At 47.8% G+C, this 15,162-nt stretch overlaps 1 protein-coding gene across 1 annotated transcript in view; it reads left to right on the top strand.

Moving 5' to 3' along the window:
- The window catches only part of Znf366 (zinc finger protein 366), a 63,446-nt gene extending 49,581 nt beyond the window's left edge, over positions 1 to 13,865 (top strand). Inside the window, exons 4-5 of the mRNA XM_038322892.1 lie at positions 7,892 to 8,066; positions 10,983 to 13,865. Of these exons, the coding sequence (XP_038178820.1) occupies positions 7,892 to 8,066; positions 10,983 to 11,515 (708 nt within the window). The 3' untranslated portion in view covers positions 11,516 to 13,865. The remainder of the gene's footprint in view (positions 1 to 7,891; positions 8,067 to 10,982) is intronic.
- The last annotated feature ends 1,297 nt before the right edge of the window (positions 13,866 to 15,162 follow it).

The following is a 15,162-nucleotide window of genomic DNA, read 5'->3' as shown; positions in this document are numbered from 1 at the left end:
GGGAATGGAAGGAAAGCCTTCTTTGCAGAGGACGAGTGATTTTAAGAGCAAGTAAAGCATTAACTCACACTGAGGACCCTCCTGACGAAAAAGCCCATGAGCAGCTCCTAGTCACGGAACTCCACAGGGACCTCTTCCTTCTCACCTCTGATACTCCCCCACTTTCCTTCCCACTCCATCGACCTCCTCAGGGCTTCACCCTTGACAGTTGCTCTCCCTGCAGACATTTTCTGTCTCCTATAGTGGAGGAGCAGGCAGGTTCTCTTCTGCTTGGACGTCAAGCATGAACTGCGTTAATTATCCTTACTGATGGTTGGAGTACAATTGTTATTTTATAAAGGGAGCTACCTCTTTGTTTCTTCCCTAAAGAAATACACACCCACTCAGTTCGGCCATGCCCCCATCTATACTGTATCTCTTCTGATCCCTCAGTGAGATATTCCTCCTGGGATGGAGGGACAGACTGGGACAGAGATATAATTGGGGGAAGCCCTTGAGATAGAGGTGTAGGTCGGGGCACAGATATTGTCTGGGGGAACCCCCGAGATGGAGGAGTAGGTCAGAGCAGAGATACAGTCTTGGGGGAAGCCCCTGAGATGGAGAGATAGATCACGGAGAAAATCTGTCTGGGAGGGTGGTAGCCCCTGAGATGGAAGGGTAAGTCAGTGGCAGACATACAGTCTAGGGGAGAGCCTGGAGTGGAAGTCAGGGCAGAGCCAGTCTAAGCTGTGTGGGATCTAGGGACATTCCTGGGCCAGTTCTGCTTTGCTACTCTTGAAGATCTGCAAGATCTCTTGGACCTGAAGTACACGAGCATCTAGAAAGTTCTCTGTGGAACCAGGGTGCAGAAAGTACCCAGAGCAGTGCCCTCCAGGCCTAGTGCTGCAGTGAGCCATCCTCGCTACATGTTCTGGGCCTCCGTTCACAGACAACTACGCCCTTCTCCTCCCCAACAATGACACATCATACATGGTCCCAAGAGCATGAATAGTCAGCTGTGTAGTTCAGGAACTCCCTTTTACCTCATCTTTCGGGTTGCTTAGGCTCTTGATGTCTGGCCCACGTCACCAGATCCCGTAGCAAAGTGAACTCCCAGCTTTGACATGAGATACAGTTTACCCAGTACAGGGAGAACAGGCCCTTCTACGTGGTGTTTAGGTTCTCTCAGAAGGCCGGAATACAGCTCCTCACCTAGAGAGTGTTGTCTGTTATTAGGCAAAACAATTTGGAAGATAAAAGGCATTCTCATTAAACTTAGCTGGCCCCGCTCCAATGCTTAGACATTTCTGAAATAGCAAGCCCTGTAGGTCACCTTGACCAAGCCCTTTCTTCCTGGAAGCTCCAGAAACAGGCTGCCAGGTTCTTTTTCTTCTCGTTCCCACTTCCTTACAGTGGCATCCTTTGAGCTAGCCTTTGGTACCACCACTCTTTGTTATTTCAACAGACTTTCCTGGCATGTATGGGTTACATGTCATGCAGGTTCCTCCGTGTGCATGAAATCCACAGGGTAGAGAGATCTGTAAAGTCCAAGGTCCCGGTTGGTTCACATCTCGGAAGGGCAGGGTGGTCTTGAGATGTCCTGTGGACTTTGCTTCCTATCTGCTTTGAGCGGGATGGAAATCTGGCCCTGGGTGAAGGCTGTGAAGGGGGCCGGAAGAGTTAGATACGAGACGGAGGCCACTTGTTCGTTGCTATGCACTTCTCAAGGAGCTGAGACAAATGTCTGGCCAGCCACAGAGCGATGATGGGGAACGAGCCGAGGCAGTTACACCCAAGTAGGATAGTCATAACAGAGGATAGTTAGTCTCTTCCAATGATTGACATGCTGGGGGAAAAAAAATGATCTGAAGGCTTGCTTCACATCAGCAGGGAGCTGGCTCTACTGCCGCTCCCCCCAAATTCACAATGAGGAAGATCCTTTTAATAATAGAGTCTAATTTCTTGGGATCTTCACCATTAAAACACCCTCCTCAACATAAATCCTTCCTCCTGTTGTAGCACAGACGCGTTCTTACTGGAAACAGCTGTCCCCCGTGAGCAGAAATGTTTGCTGGCTGTAGAATTAAGCATTAACAACAGGAGGGAAAATTAGTGGAAAGGGAAGTTTTCCATTCTGTGTTTCTTTCACACACATAGACACACACACACACACACACACACACACACATACACACACATATGTCATCTATTTATTTATGACTGCCCTTCTGGACTCTTGCTATTGGCTCGACTTCTAGACTCCTTGCTCCTGGGAGCCAGCTGGAGTTAGTCCAGAGAGCCAGCCCGTAGACTTAAGCTATGTTTCACGAATATGCTTCCCACATTCTGCGTAAGCACACAGGCCTTGATTTGGATACTATCCTTGTGGTGGCTGCACTCCATAATAGCAAAGAACCAGCTGCCGTCTTTGGGAAGCCTGTCCAGGAAAAGCTTCCATCCAGAATTTCCGGGACAAATTCTCTTTTGAGATGGGTGAAGCCCGGAGCTGCCTAAGTTATGAATCACTGGGTCGTCTACAGCCTTTTTCTACAGCAGAGGCCTGAAGGCCAGAGGCCTGGGAGTGGAGCAGAAGGATGAAGTCGCCTCCGAAAGGGTCTCTGTTTTTCCTCTCCCAAACAGACTGCAGGCTGTTCGATGCACCGGAAGGAGAGAGACCGGGCTGGGCAGTTTGCAGGGACTCAGTGCCCATGGGGTCAGGATTTTCAGGCTGGCATGGAGGGGGTTAAGGCAGTGACCAGATAGCGGCCTTTTGGCAGCACAGCCCTCCTCCTAGGCAGAAGGAAGGATATAGCTGTATGAACTGCCTTCTTAACAATGCCTAGCATGTCCCCAGAGGCCCGTCTACAAATAGATTTCATCTTGCTTTCTCTTGTACTTTTCGGAGTTTCCTGTTTTCTCACGGTCCTTTTGGACAGTTTACAGTCTCTCTCTCCCTCCCTCCCTCCCTCCCTCTCCCTTTGAGGAAAGGAACACCCTTCTCATTAAAGAGGGAGAGGGAGAAGAATGTACAGGAAGGGCAGCGGAGCCGAGGCCATTCTCTTGGATCGGCTGGAGCTCTTTGACCTTTCCTCTCAGGATAGCAAAAAGCTTCCTGGGGCATCTTGTCTCTGAAGCTCACCTCAGGCAGCTGGAGCCAGGTCCAAGTGCTGCTTGGCCTTCTGGGCCTCTGGACTCAGCCAAGTGGCTACTACTGCCATTGTTCCATCTCTGCCCACAGCTGACCTGGGTGGCAGCTGCTGCCTCAGGGGCTCATGGGAAGCAAGTAACTCGAGGTCCTGTACCGCGGGGTGGGCAGATGGGAAGAGCACCAGGAGGCCAGAGCAAGGAGGCTGAAGCAAAGAGGGCATGTGACAGCTGTTTCAAGGGCATCCTGGACATCAGAGAGCCATCTGGTGGACTCTCCAAAAGCCTCTGGTCTATCGTGAGTCTTTGCTTTCCACCCATGGATCCTGGGCTGAGCTTCTATTCAGTCCCAGGTCACCTGGCAGGGATTTGGCCAGAAGATTCCCTTTCTGTTCCTTTGATGTTTGAAAAGGACAGCACCCTTGCTGGGTGGCTCACATCTGGAGAGATGGAAGTTGAATCTCCAACCCTCCAGCAGCACCTGCACCAAGGGCTCTCTCACTTTGAGCAGACCTTGTTAGATCATTCACCCAGCCCCAGCTTGGGAAGGCACTTTTATTTTCAATTCAAGATTAAGGGAAGCCTTCACTTCAGCTACTGATTTTTCTCAGAGGGAAAAACAAAATGAGTTTTGCCGTTCCCTCTGCACTCTTCCTCCTTCCAATCTAATGCCCCTCCCCAGCAGCCAGGACATCCCAGGACTCCATCAGTAGCAGACCTCAGGGCTCTTTCTCTACCCCCTCTTCACTGTCTGAGAGGTGTGGCTCTCTACACTTGTGCATAGTCATGTGAGGACACTCTTCTGGGAACAATGGAGGAGCAAGTGTTCCGGATGAGGACCGCAGGGCTTGGTGGGGGTCAGAGGTGGAGGAAGAAGCCTAGTGAGTTGTGAATGGAGGCCAGGTGCTTCATTCAGGTCCTTCGTGACCCGATTCCACCTGTCTGACGCTGAGGGTTGCAGTTTACAAACCAATGTGTGCGTCGGCTCGTGGGGAGATGAAGAGGAGCAGTAGTGGCTGTATTTTAAGATTTCGTATGGGGTGCTGATATTTCCTGACTTGTTTATATATTCGCCCAGCCTAATGCTTAGCTACTCATTAAGGGTATTATGTTTATAGCTCTGTGCCTGATAACGAGCTTGATTACAAAGGAAATTGAAGTGACCTTTGAATTGAAAACTGCCTGGGCCACATTTGGGACTTCAGAGTTGACTTGCTTCCACTTATCTCTATTGTGACACCCAATAGCTACCATCAAGTCATGCAGGGGTAACTTGATTATAAAAAATTAAGCTTGCCAACAGGACAAAAACTAGTTTCCTTTACCAGTCAGACAGAATAGAGCTGACTGGTCATGCCCCATGGTGTAATTTCCTTTAGACCACTGGGATTACTTTGGAGGATAATATAATGTCTTGTTTTGTTTTGTGTTTTGAGACAGGGTCTCTCTTTGTGGTCCTGGCTGTCCTGGAGCTCATTATGTAGACAAGGCTGGACTTGAACTCACAGAGCTCTGACAATATAATTTTAAAGTCCAATATAAATTTAAAAATAAATATCATGTCCCCATATTCCACTCAAGTGTCCCAAGAAGTTTCATATTAAATGAACTGAGGCAGAAAGTCTGCAGCAGAATAATTCACTAGGTTTCCAGAAAGGATCAAAGGGCAGCTTATCTGTCTTAGTTAGGGTCACTATTGCTGTGACAGAACACCATGACCAAAGCAACTTGGAGGAAAAGGGGTTCTTTTTCAGTTTATACTTCTAAATAACAGCCCATCACAGAGGGAAATCAGGGCAGGAACCTAGAGGCTGGAGCTGATGCCGAGCTCATGGAAAGCTGCTTACTGGCTTTCTCCCCCTGGCTTGCTCATCCTGCTTTCTTATAGAATCCAGGACCACCACCCACAATGGGCTGGTTCCCCCCCCCCCCATCAACCACTAATCATGACATCGCCCTACGGTCAGATCTTATGGAGGCATTTTCTCAACTGAGGCTCCCTCCTTTCAGATAACTCTAGCTTGTGCCAAGTGGACATAAAGAAGAACCTGCAGAACCCCCAGAGGTGGCCATTATGATGAACACACACCTCTGAGGGTAGACTTGTGGCAAGGGAAATTGATAAGTGGGTCCTTTGAGGATTGACGGGTGGGACCTAGGGGCAGACAGATTGCAGGGCCTTTTCTGGCCCCATGTTCCAGGTATGATGGGTATGACAGCCATAAGCAGTTGGTCCTCACCCCAGCAGCAGCAGGTCCTTCACCCGTGCTGTAATGTAGGCTGAAGTGTCTACAAATATTCGCAAAGATGCCTGATACTTGTGCCAAGGCTGAACTCACCACACATCCTTCAAGAAAGGCCTAAACTACTCGTGTGTGTGTGTGTGTGTGTGTCCATGTGTAGGCCATAGATCAACCTCAAATGTCATTTCCAGGAGTCATCAGTCTCTCTCTCTCTCTCTCTCTCCCATCTGGGACCTGAGGATCACTAGTCAGCCTAGGTTGGCTGTCCAGTGAGCCCCCAGGGACCTGCCCATCTCTACCTCCTCCACACTAGTGTTACAGAGGCTTACCGCCCCACACTCAGCGCTTGGCTCAGGTTCTCAGGCTTGGACAGCAAGCACTTTACCAGCTAAGCTGTTGCCCCAGATCCATCTCTCTGATGAAGCATTTTCAGGCCAGTCCAGAGTCTAACTAATACCTGAGCAGAGAGATAATAACCAGAAGAGGAATATTTCAACCACAGAAGCCAGTTCGGAAGGTCTTCATCCTATCCTCTCAATGATGTCTGTCTGCTTTTGAGCAGGGCATCTGACCTGTCTATGTCTGGACTTGCCCAGTGTTTGAGCTGATCTTCCAGCTTTCTGCTTCTCTCTCCCACTAGAGGATTTTTCTTATTAAGTTCTTCTCCTGCAACATGTCCCACTTCCTAACTGAGGACCTGTCGCGTGTCAAACACACCCAAGGCAATGGCAGCAGAGCCTCTGAAAACCCTGGGAAGCATACTTTCAGTATTGACTAAGTACTGGTCCCAGCAATTGCACCAGCGACACACCTCCAAGCACTCAGGAATCGTCCCATGAAACATAAGAGGTGTTTCTTTTCCTTAAAATGTAACGTGGGTTTTTAGATATGAAGTTTTATTCCTTGGCTATATAGAGAAGTGGGTTAAATAAGCGAACAAGTATAAATTAAAAAAAAACTGAGACATGCAAAGCTGAGTACTACATCTCAGTGTCTTCATGGATTCGGTCTAGTAGGGATAACGAAGGAATCGACCCCTCACATGGCTTCTCTAGTGGAAGCTGGCGTTAGATCTGTTTTCCCATCCTTTCCTCTTCTTGGGGTGTCACTTTTTGTTCTCGCCCCCTCGCTCCATGCTGGGGTCCACATGCTATGCCAGCACTGCACCGCCAAGCTGTGTCCCAGACTTTGGGGGTCCCCGTTTTCTAATGTGTGTGGTTTACAGTTCCTCTGAGTTTAGAGGTCTGCCTAGGACACCAAATTCATTCTTGCAGGCAAGGAATCAAAGGGGAGAAATGGTCTTTTTTTTTTTTTTTTGAGGTTGAATATTTATTCAAGGGGGTTATGAAGGGGGAAGGGAGGGGGGAGAGAAGGGGGTAAGCAGAGAAGTGGGGAGAGAGGCAGAAGCGAAGCTGCCTCTCAGAGAGGAAGATAGAAAAGAGCGAGAAATGGTCTTATAATCTGTATGTGGATTATTTGGGCCTGCTGTGCACCCCCAAGCTGGGTCCTCTTATACCCAGCATTCTTTTGCCTAGCCTCCCAAGGTCAGTCTCGTCAGCTCTGCCCATTCTTCCAAGGTTAGCTCCACTGCCCTTCCCTAAAGAAAATAGTGTTGTTGGTCATGGAAAATCAGTCTAGAATCTTCCACATTAGTCTTGAAGGTCTCTCTCAACGAGAAGAGAAAGCTTATGTGAGCCCCAGGGGTGGCCGGACCGCACATCTTCCTTGTGGCGTCTCTCAACACATACTTCTGTTATCACTCCACTGCCCGTCAGAGGCTGAGGACAGAGGGGACTGTTCTGCTGTTAGTCAACACACCAGTTTAAACACAGACACAGAACCCTTCTTTGTCTTCCGCATAGCACAACCAAGGAAGGGCTGGAACTCCCAAACATTGTTCTTCTGAAGCAAAGGAACATCAGGTGCCCCAGAGTCACTGATGTGCCCTTCTTTCTGCTGAGACTGTCAGATTACCTCTTGAGACCCATCATGTATGGACCCATGCTGGGTAGCTCACAGCTGCCTGGTCACCTTCTTTGGATATAGGTGCACCAGGTACATTTACATAGACTGAGGCATACACACAGATACATGATTTTTAATGCTTGCTTTTTTTAGTATCTCGGGGAAAAAGAACACCTCACTTTCTTAAATCTCTACCCAGAGAAAAGATAACTCCTTTCTTGGATTTCTGTTTCTTTTAATTAGCCATACAGTGAGTTTGGGGTCAGCCTGGACTACATGACACACCTTCACAAAACAAGCTTTAATTTAGGAGCTTTGAGCTCTGGTCCTTGAGTTTAGAGATACTGGACACCTGTGTCTCAGAAACCCAGTCCACCTGCTCCACTTTGGAGCCTGGGCAGCACCTGGCTCCTCCCTGACGGCCAAGGGGCATTGCCTTTAGCAGTAGTTACAGCACCAAGCAGGTGTGGCCGCTGCTCTCCAGGCTCCCTCCCCACCCCCAACAAGAACACAGGCTCTCCCTGGAAAGATCACTGTGTCCTGGTCTCTGTCCCCAACAGCTGTGTGGGAAGGAATTCAACCGCATGCACAACCTGATGGGCCACATGCACCTGCACTCCGACAGCAAGCCCTTCAAGTGCCTCTACTGCCCGAGCAAGTTCACTCTGAAGGGGAACCTGACGCGCCACATGAAGGTCAAGCATGGAGTGATGGAGCGAGGCCTTCATGCCCAAGGTACTCCCTCCACCCTGGTTGGAAGCCCTGCCCACATGGAAGAGGGATGTGCTTTTATGGGGGCACTTTGGTGGTGGTGGGGGGGCACTGGGATGATTCTTGCCCTAAACAGTGGATGTGTTTTAATGGCCACAGCAGAGCCGGCGTGAGTAAGGGTCACAGAGACAACTCGGGAACACAGTAATGATGCCAGAGGTACGGTTATTGGTCCCTTTGTCTCGCAGACTCCATGGAGTGCTTTATCTCTTTAAATCCTCTGAGTCACTCCCAGCTGCAGGACATCTGTTATTTCCATTTTGCACGTTGGGAATCTGAGACTTCCAAAGTTGCTCAAGGAAAAAGAACCAGAGTCAGGATTTGAACCTCGACCTTTCCCACTCAGTCTCTATTAGATCTACTCCTCATACTGCTAAATGACATAGGATTTTTCTTCCATTTTTTAAAAAACAAACAAGGATGAAAACAATGGGTCCTCACACTCTGCCCCCGCAGAGGTACATTTGCCGTGGGCCATGTTTCCCTTCTGTCCACTCAAGGTCGGTTTTTCTATTGCCCCAGCTCCACATGAGCAGGGCCTTGTGTCTCTCCTGCTGAGTCTTCACTGAACTAATGGAAAGTTCTTGCTTATTTTAACTCCTCGGTCCCAGGCCCTTGTCAATGAAGACTTTACGTTCCCGGTCCCTTGAGTGCATCAGGGCCACTTCGTCACCCAGTCAACCAATCTTAAAATAAACAGACAGCAAATGCACCCCAGCCAGGGCAGTGACAGAGCAGAGGGAATGAGGCCACCCAGGCCTTCTAGGTGTGTCTGGGGTGTGTGTGTGTGTGTGTGTGTGTGTGTGTGTGGAGAAGATGGTCACACAGAGCTCAGGATAAGGACATCAGGAGCATCCTCAGTCACTTCTCCCAAGCCCGTGAAAGAGTCCACGACACTCCCCATTTTGCGTCGGAGGAGACCAGGTCTCCCCAGTGTAGTTTGAAGGCAAAGCTGGGATCCTAGCTCTAGGTTTTCTGGGTCAACCGTGCATCTGTTTACCATGCCACGCAGAGCCAGGTGACCTGTTTGTACTTACAAAGTGAAGCGGACAGGTGCACACATGTGTAAGATGCATACTTGAACACACAACAAAAAACAAGATAAGCGTAACTTGGGTTTTTTCACAACACCCCTGAGTTCATGGTGACCCCCCCCCCCACACACACACACACTCAGGCAGCTGTGGTCATCACAAACAAGGGCTGGAGTTTATGCAAAAACTTTGAAAAGTACTGGTTAAAAGGAGCTGTTTTGTTTGTTTGTTTTTAATATTTTTATTTATTGAGATGGCCTTCCTCTTTAATCATTTCCTGAATCTCTGGTTGGTCAAGTCAACTCTAAAGTGAGGTATGGATTTTTCTTTTTTCTTTTTTTTTAATTTTTTTTTATGGTTTATTTAACTTTATTTTATGTGTATTGGTGTGAAGGTGTCAGATCCCCTGGAACTGGATTTTCAGACAGTTGTGAGCTTCCATGTGGGTGCTGGGAATTGAACCCGGGTCCTTGAGAAGAGCAGTCAGTGCTCTTACCCGCTGTGCCATCTCTCCAGCCCTGGATTTTTCTAAGTAGAAGAAATAACCATAGCAGGAAGAAGCCAGTCTGCTATCTAGAAATCTGATGTGGTCACTATGAATTTGCCCCATAGTGAAAGTCACATCTTAACAGGAACCTAGTGGCTCTGTCACTTTGTGGGACACTATGTGATTGCTTTGAAAAAACTAACAGATTTTAAACAATTTTTGCAGCTTCATCTATAAATGGTAAATTTGTCTGTCTGCCTGTCTGTCTGTCTGTCTGTGTCTCTCTCTCCGTGTGTGTGTGTGTGTGTGTGTGTCAAAAGAAATCATTAGGAAGCTGGAAAAGATCCCTCTTGTCCCCTGACAAGATTAAAGTTATAGACAGCCGACGTCATTGTCCCTCAAAGTCCCTATTCCTCCTTCTTCACTCCAACCCCAGCCTGCCACCTGCTGCATCCTAGAAACCTCCCTTCCTATTTCTCAAACCCTTAGTGTCCCTGCTGCGTCTCACAGTCTGGTTTGGGTCACCACAGTCTAAGAAGACATGAGCCATTATGCCCTCTGTTGATCAGGAAGCCCATCTTTCTAGGTACCCAGACGTCATCCTACCCAGTAAAGGGACATCTGTGATCCCAAACAGGGACTTTGTGAGCTCCTCAGAGAACCTCTATTCTGTGCATAGGGACCACAGGCTTGGAGCAGCCTTTTTGGTACCATGTGGAAGAGCTTGGGTTTGTTTGTCTTTGTTTGAGGATGAAGTCTCTTTGTTGTTGCTTTGTTTATTTGCTGTCAACTTAATGCTATCTATGAAAATAAAATGAGAAATGAGTAAGGAGTGAAGAGGAAATGCAGTGACCACTTCAGAGTTCATCCAGTTTTGAGATCTGAGCCTACATCCTTCTAGACATTTTTGATAAGGAAAAAAGGGAAGAGAATGCCACAAGACTTAAAATATCTAGAGAATACATGTATGATCCTTAGTAGACTTCTGTATCACACAGACATAACTCATTGTATGGTTTATGTGCTTAACCAAAATTTAGATACTCAGTTTATTTTTTACATATTCAGTATAATGAAAAAATCCACACATACATGGTGCTCCTGCCCTCCCCTTCACTTTTTAATATTTTAAATTCGTAGTAGAGGCATTGCTAAGTCAGGGCATACGTTGCTAGGTTTGCCTTAAAGGGTTGCACGGATTATGATCTTCCTCTACCATGTGCTTAATAGGAATCAAGCTCCCCCCCCCCCCCCCCCCCCCCCCCGCCTTGCCCTGTTTATAAAATGGACAACCAGGATGCTTAAAGAGCCTTGGGCACTGCTTTACTCAGGCACGTAAATTCTGCTTTGGTCCTGCAGGTCTGGGCAGGGGACGACTCGTCCTGGCGCAGTCCACTGCTGTCCTGAGGAACCTGGAGCAGGAGGAGCCATTTGACCTTTCCCAAAAGCGCAACGCAAAGGGGCCAGTGTTCCAGTCCGATGTGGACAGCACACGGAGCTGCCTCTGCCAGGAGGAGGAAGAGGAAGAGGATGGGGACGAGAGCAACAGCTATGAGGCAGAGTCCTACAGCCCCAGCCTGGCACAGGAGAGCCAGCAACCCTGTGCGCCTGAGGATCTGTCCACCAAGCAGGAGCAGACCTTCCGGGGCACCGGGGAAGGATGCAGAGACGAGGATGCTCTGGAAGAGCAGCGGGAGGAGAGTGGCGAGGACCACGAAGGCAGGGACACAGACTGCGCCATCACAGACGAGCCCCTGGGCAGCAGGCTGTTGCAAAGCGGTGGGCAGGGCCCCCCTTTTTCCGATTACTTATACTTCAAGCACAGAGATGAGGGTTTAAAAGAATTACTGGAGAGGAAAATGGAAAAACAAGCAGTCCTTTTGGGTGTCTAAGTGGACGGCTTTGAAATTACATTTGGAAAATGAGATCTAGGCAGTTCAAATATAGCTTTCTGCACGAATTGTCATTTGCTGGGGACAGGCGAGTGGCGCCAGTCTTTACAAATGGTTCAGACTAAACGTGCGGGTGACACAAAAGCTTCTCAGGTCGTTCCTTGGGCACTTGGCAATTTCATACAGGTTCAGGGGCCCCTCAGTGTTATTTTACACATCACCCACATGATGAACGGAGCTCTCCTCTAGATACCTAACTGCAAGCTGAACCTCAAGGTGCTTTTAGAAACTGTTTTCTTCTAACATGCAATAGGGTAAAATGTCTTTCTAGTTGCAAAACTGTGGTGCTCATGTTACTACCTTAGCAGTAACTCTTTAGTCGCATATTTGAAGGTTACAATATCAGAGACAAAAATATTAGCAGTTGTATATAATAATAGCCTCTATCAAATAGTAGAAACACAGGCAATGATGCAAGAGATGGGCCTTAGGGAAGGCTGTTCTCAAGGAGTTCCTGCAGATGTGAGCTAGGGCTTCAGGAGAAGGTAAATCATTTCTACTGAGCTCTTTGATGCCTGGTTAGTTACTCTGTTCTGCCTCAGCTTCACTGGTCAGTGGGAGATTTGGAGCACCCCCATAAATGTCTGGACAGTGCGTGGTGGTCCCAAATCTTCAGACCAAATCCCTTTCTCAAGAAGAGCTTCCTCACAGAGACCATTGCCACCTCGTTCTGAGGCCTCATGTTCCAAGAAGCAACTGAAAGGCGAGTTGCCACAGTGAGCGGTGGGGCTTGGGCTATGAAATGGGGTTCAGGACTTCTCCCTAAAACAAGCTCGACTTATTTATGGACCCACTAATGCTATAAGCAGGACCTGAGCTATGATCTCAGAGCTGGCTACATGTGAGACTCATCCACAAGAACCTCTAGAAAACACTGATGTAGCTAGGCATGGTAGCTCACAGCTGTAATCCCAGAACATGGGAGACTGAGGCAGGAGGGTTGCCTCATGTTTGAAATCTGACTAGGCTACAAAGGAAAACCTTCTCTTTAAAAAAAAAAAGAAAAGAAAAGAAGAGAAATGAAAGAAAGAAAGGAAAGAAAGAAAGAAAGAAAAAAGAAAAGAAAAAAGAAAGAAGCAAATCCACCCATGGTGGGGCCTTACCCTGTGAGGTTCTAGCTTTAACACATCTGGAGTGCCACCCCCCAGCACTGGGAGTTTCCAGATCACCTCTAGGTGCCTCTTAAAAAAGAAGCACACAGTTCTCACATCGCCCAGTTCTGTGTCTGCTGGGACACCTTCCCACTGCCCTTACCTATTTCTGATCTTGACTTCAGACTCTCTGAAGAGAATAGGAGACCTGTAAACACAATGCTGACTTTTGCCTTTGTTCTTATTCTGTCGTTCTCCCAAGGACACACGCATGCACACGCACACACTATGGACATACACTTTGCGTGTGTGCATCTGAAGACAAGGCCTGTGATGTTTGTGGCCCCCAGCATGGCGAAAGATACATGTTGACTCTTGGTCTTGCCCAGGGGCTTGAACTGCTGTTGCAGGACCTGTATGATGGCTGTGTTGGCCTACCAGCTGGGCCTTCTTAGACCCTGCCACCGTGGGAAGCAGCACTGGCAGGACATTGCATTCATGTCTCTGAGTCACGGTAGGTACCAGACTGTGCTCGTGTAAAGCCTGCCTCTTGCTTGAGAGTGTCAACATTCTTGGTAAAGCCAGGTTCTAGTGACTGCATTGCTGTCTCTCCTCCCAAAGTGCCCAGCACATCCCTTTAGAAGATCCAGCCCAGCTCCAACCAGATGCCGCTTTCCCCATCAGAGAAGCTGCTTCTCCATGACCCTCATCCTTTCAGCCCTGTGCTCAGAGAACCTCTCACCCATGTCGCCTGCCAACATCCTAAAATTCCTCCCTCTGTCATGGCTGCCGCTGTGAAACACAAAAGCTTTATGCATTTCCTACTCACCTGTGCATATGCCAAGGTCACAACACCTGCAAAAGGACAGAAGATGGGGAGAATGGCCTGGGCTTCTATGGCCACAAGCACAACTCTGGACACAGAGCTGTTGCAGGTCTTCAGATTGGCCAGATTCCTTCCCCGTACTATGAATGAAACTTTTAGGTGCCTTTGGTAAAAGTGCCAAGGAAGCTTCATTCAGGAACCAAGAGTTGAGGACCTACTAGGTGCTGTGCCTTCTCACAATTCCACATACTTCCAAGTGCTTTCTGGGGATGTCCTGTTGGAACAGAAGGAGCCAGGAGAATCTGGAGGAGCAGAATCTAGTCCATCCCAAACAAACCCTGTGGAACTGTTTGAGGAATCAGTGTGTCAGAGAGGGAAGGAGGGAGGAAGGGAGGGAGGGAGTGAGGGAGGGAAGAGAGAGAGAGAGAGAGAGAGAGAGAGAGAGAGAGAGAGAGAGAGAGAGAGAGAGAGCTTTAACCAACACAACCCTGACGCAAAAGTGAAGCCAGCCCCAGGTTTCGTGTGTGGAAGAGGTAGTAGCCCCCCTTTACAACTGTTAGCCCAAGGTAGCCACCAGCTTCGGTCCCTTCTCAGATGCACCCCAGTATGTTTGATCAGTTTCCTGACTTTGGAAGAGGTATTGCCAACCTTGATCCATGATCTAATTAATCAGATAGAAATCTGAAGTAGAGCTCATGGGGCCCACCTCAGAGAACCAAAGAATAATATCATCCAAGGTCACCAGCACTCCAAAGCCATGCTCTTTGTCGCATTGTAGAATTCTGGAAATGGATCAGAGCGGAATACTTTCCAGGCTTTTGACCATTGCCACTTTGAACCAACTAGCAATCCAGACAAGTGGCATATTTGCCTCTTATCCTTTTTATTCAGGTTTATGATGGTCCTCTGTATTGCTTTTGTATTTCTCTTTCATTCTTTAAAAAAAAAAAAAAAACCTTGGATATCCCTTTGGCCCTGACACTGGAATCAACTTTTCCTAAGCCAAAAGGAGTTAACAGGTCTATCTGGATATATGTAGCTGCAGGAGAAAGCTCAATGTGCATACTGTATTTATTGAGTCCCAAAGACATTCAATAAAATATTCACATTGTGTTTTGAATTATGACCTTTGTCTACTTTGCTGAAACAAAATGTAACCAGGCTAACATTTGAAATCCTTCATTTATTTGGACGACATTACACCAAATGTTGCTTTTTATACAGAATTTTGGCTTGCCAGTTAAAAACTAAGCCTCCAAGGGTCTAGCGCCCCAAGTTGTGAATATTGCTTCCTGTTTCCAGGCAGTCTACCTGGAAACGGCATGTAACCTATATTTTGTTAATTTAAGCAAATAAAAAAACTGTTGAAAAGAACTGTGTTACTTATTTGCAACTACTTGAAAATTGGGAAGGAAGCTGCTACTGTCATGAGTTGACTCCCGTCATTATGCCTACTGTCTGGAGGAAGGGCTTGGGAGTCTCTTGCCCCAAGCCTTTGGAAAAGAAGAGTGAACGTCAGCCCATGTGCAGACAGATGACTGCTTTCATTGTTTTGTCCCATTCCAGGTTCATGGAGTTAAGAGGTGAGATTATCTCAATCTGAATCCAGTGCTTTATAAAATAAAATCAAGACAAGAGGCAGAAGACTCTAGAATCAGAGTACTCAGACC

Source organism: Arvicola amphibius, chromosome 3 (assembly GCF_903992535.2).
Source record: "Arvicola amphibius chromosome 3, mArvAmp1.2, whole genome shotgun sequence".
Lineage (NCBI taxonomy): Eukaryota > Metazoa > Chordata > Mammalia > Rodentia > Cricetidae > Arvicola > Arvicola amphibius.
Note: the sequence above shows the minus strand (reverse complement) of the source record. Positions and strands in the feature narration are given on the sequence as shown.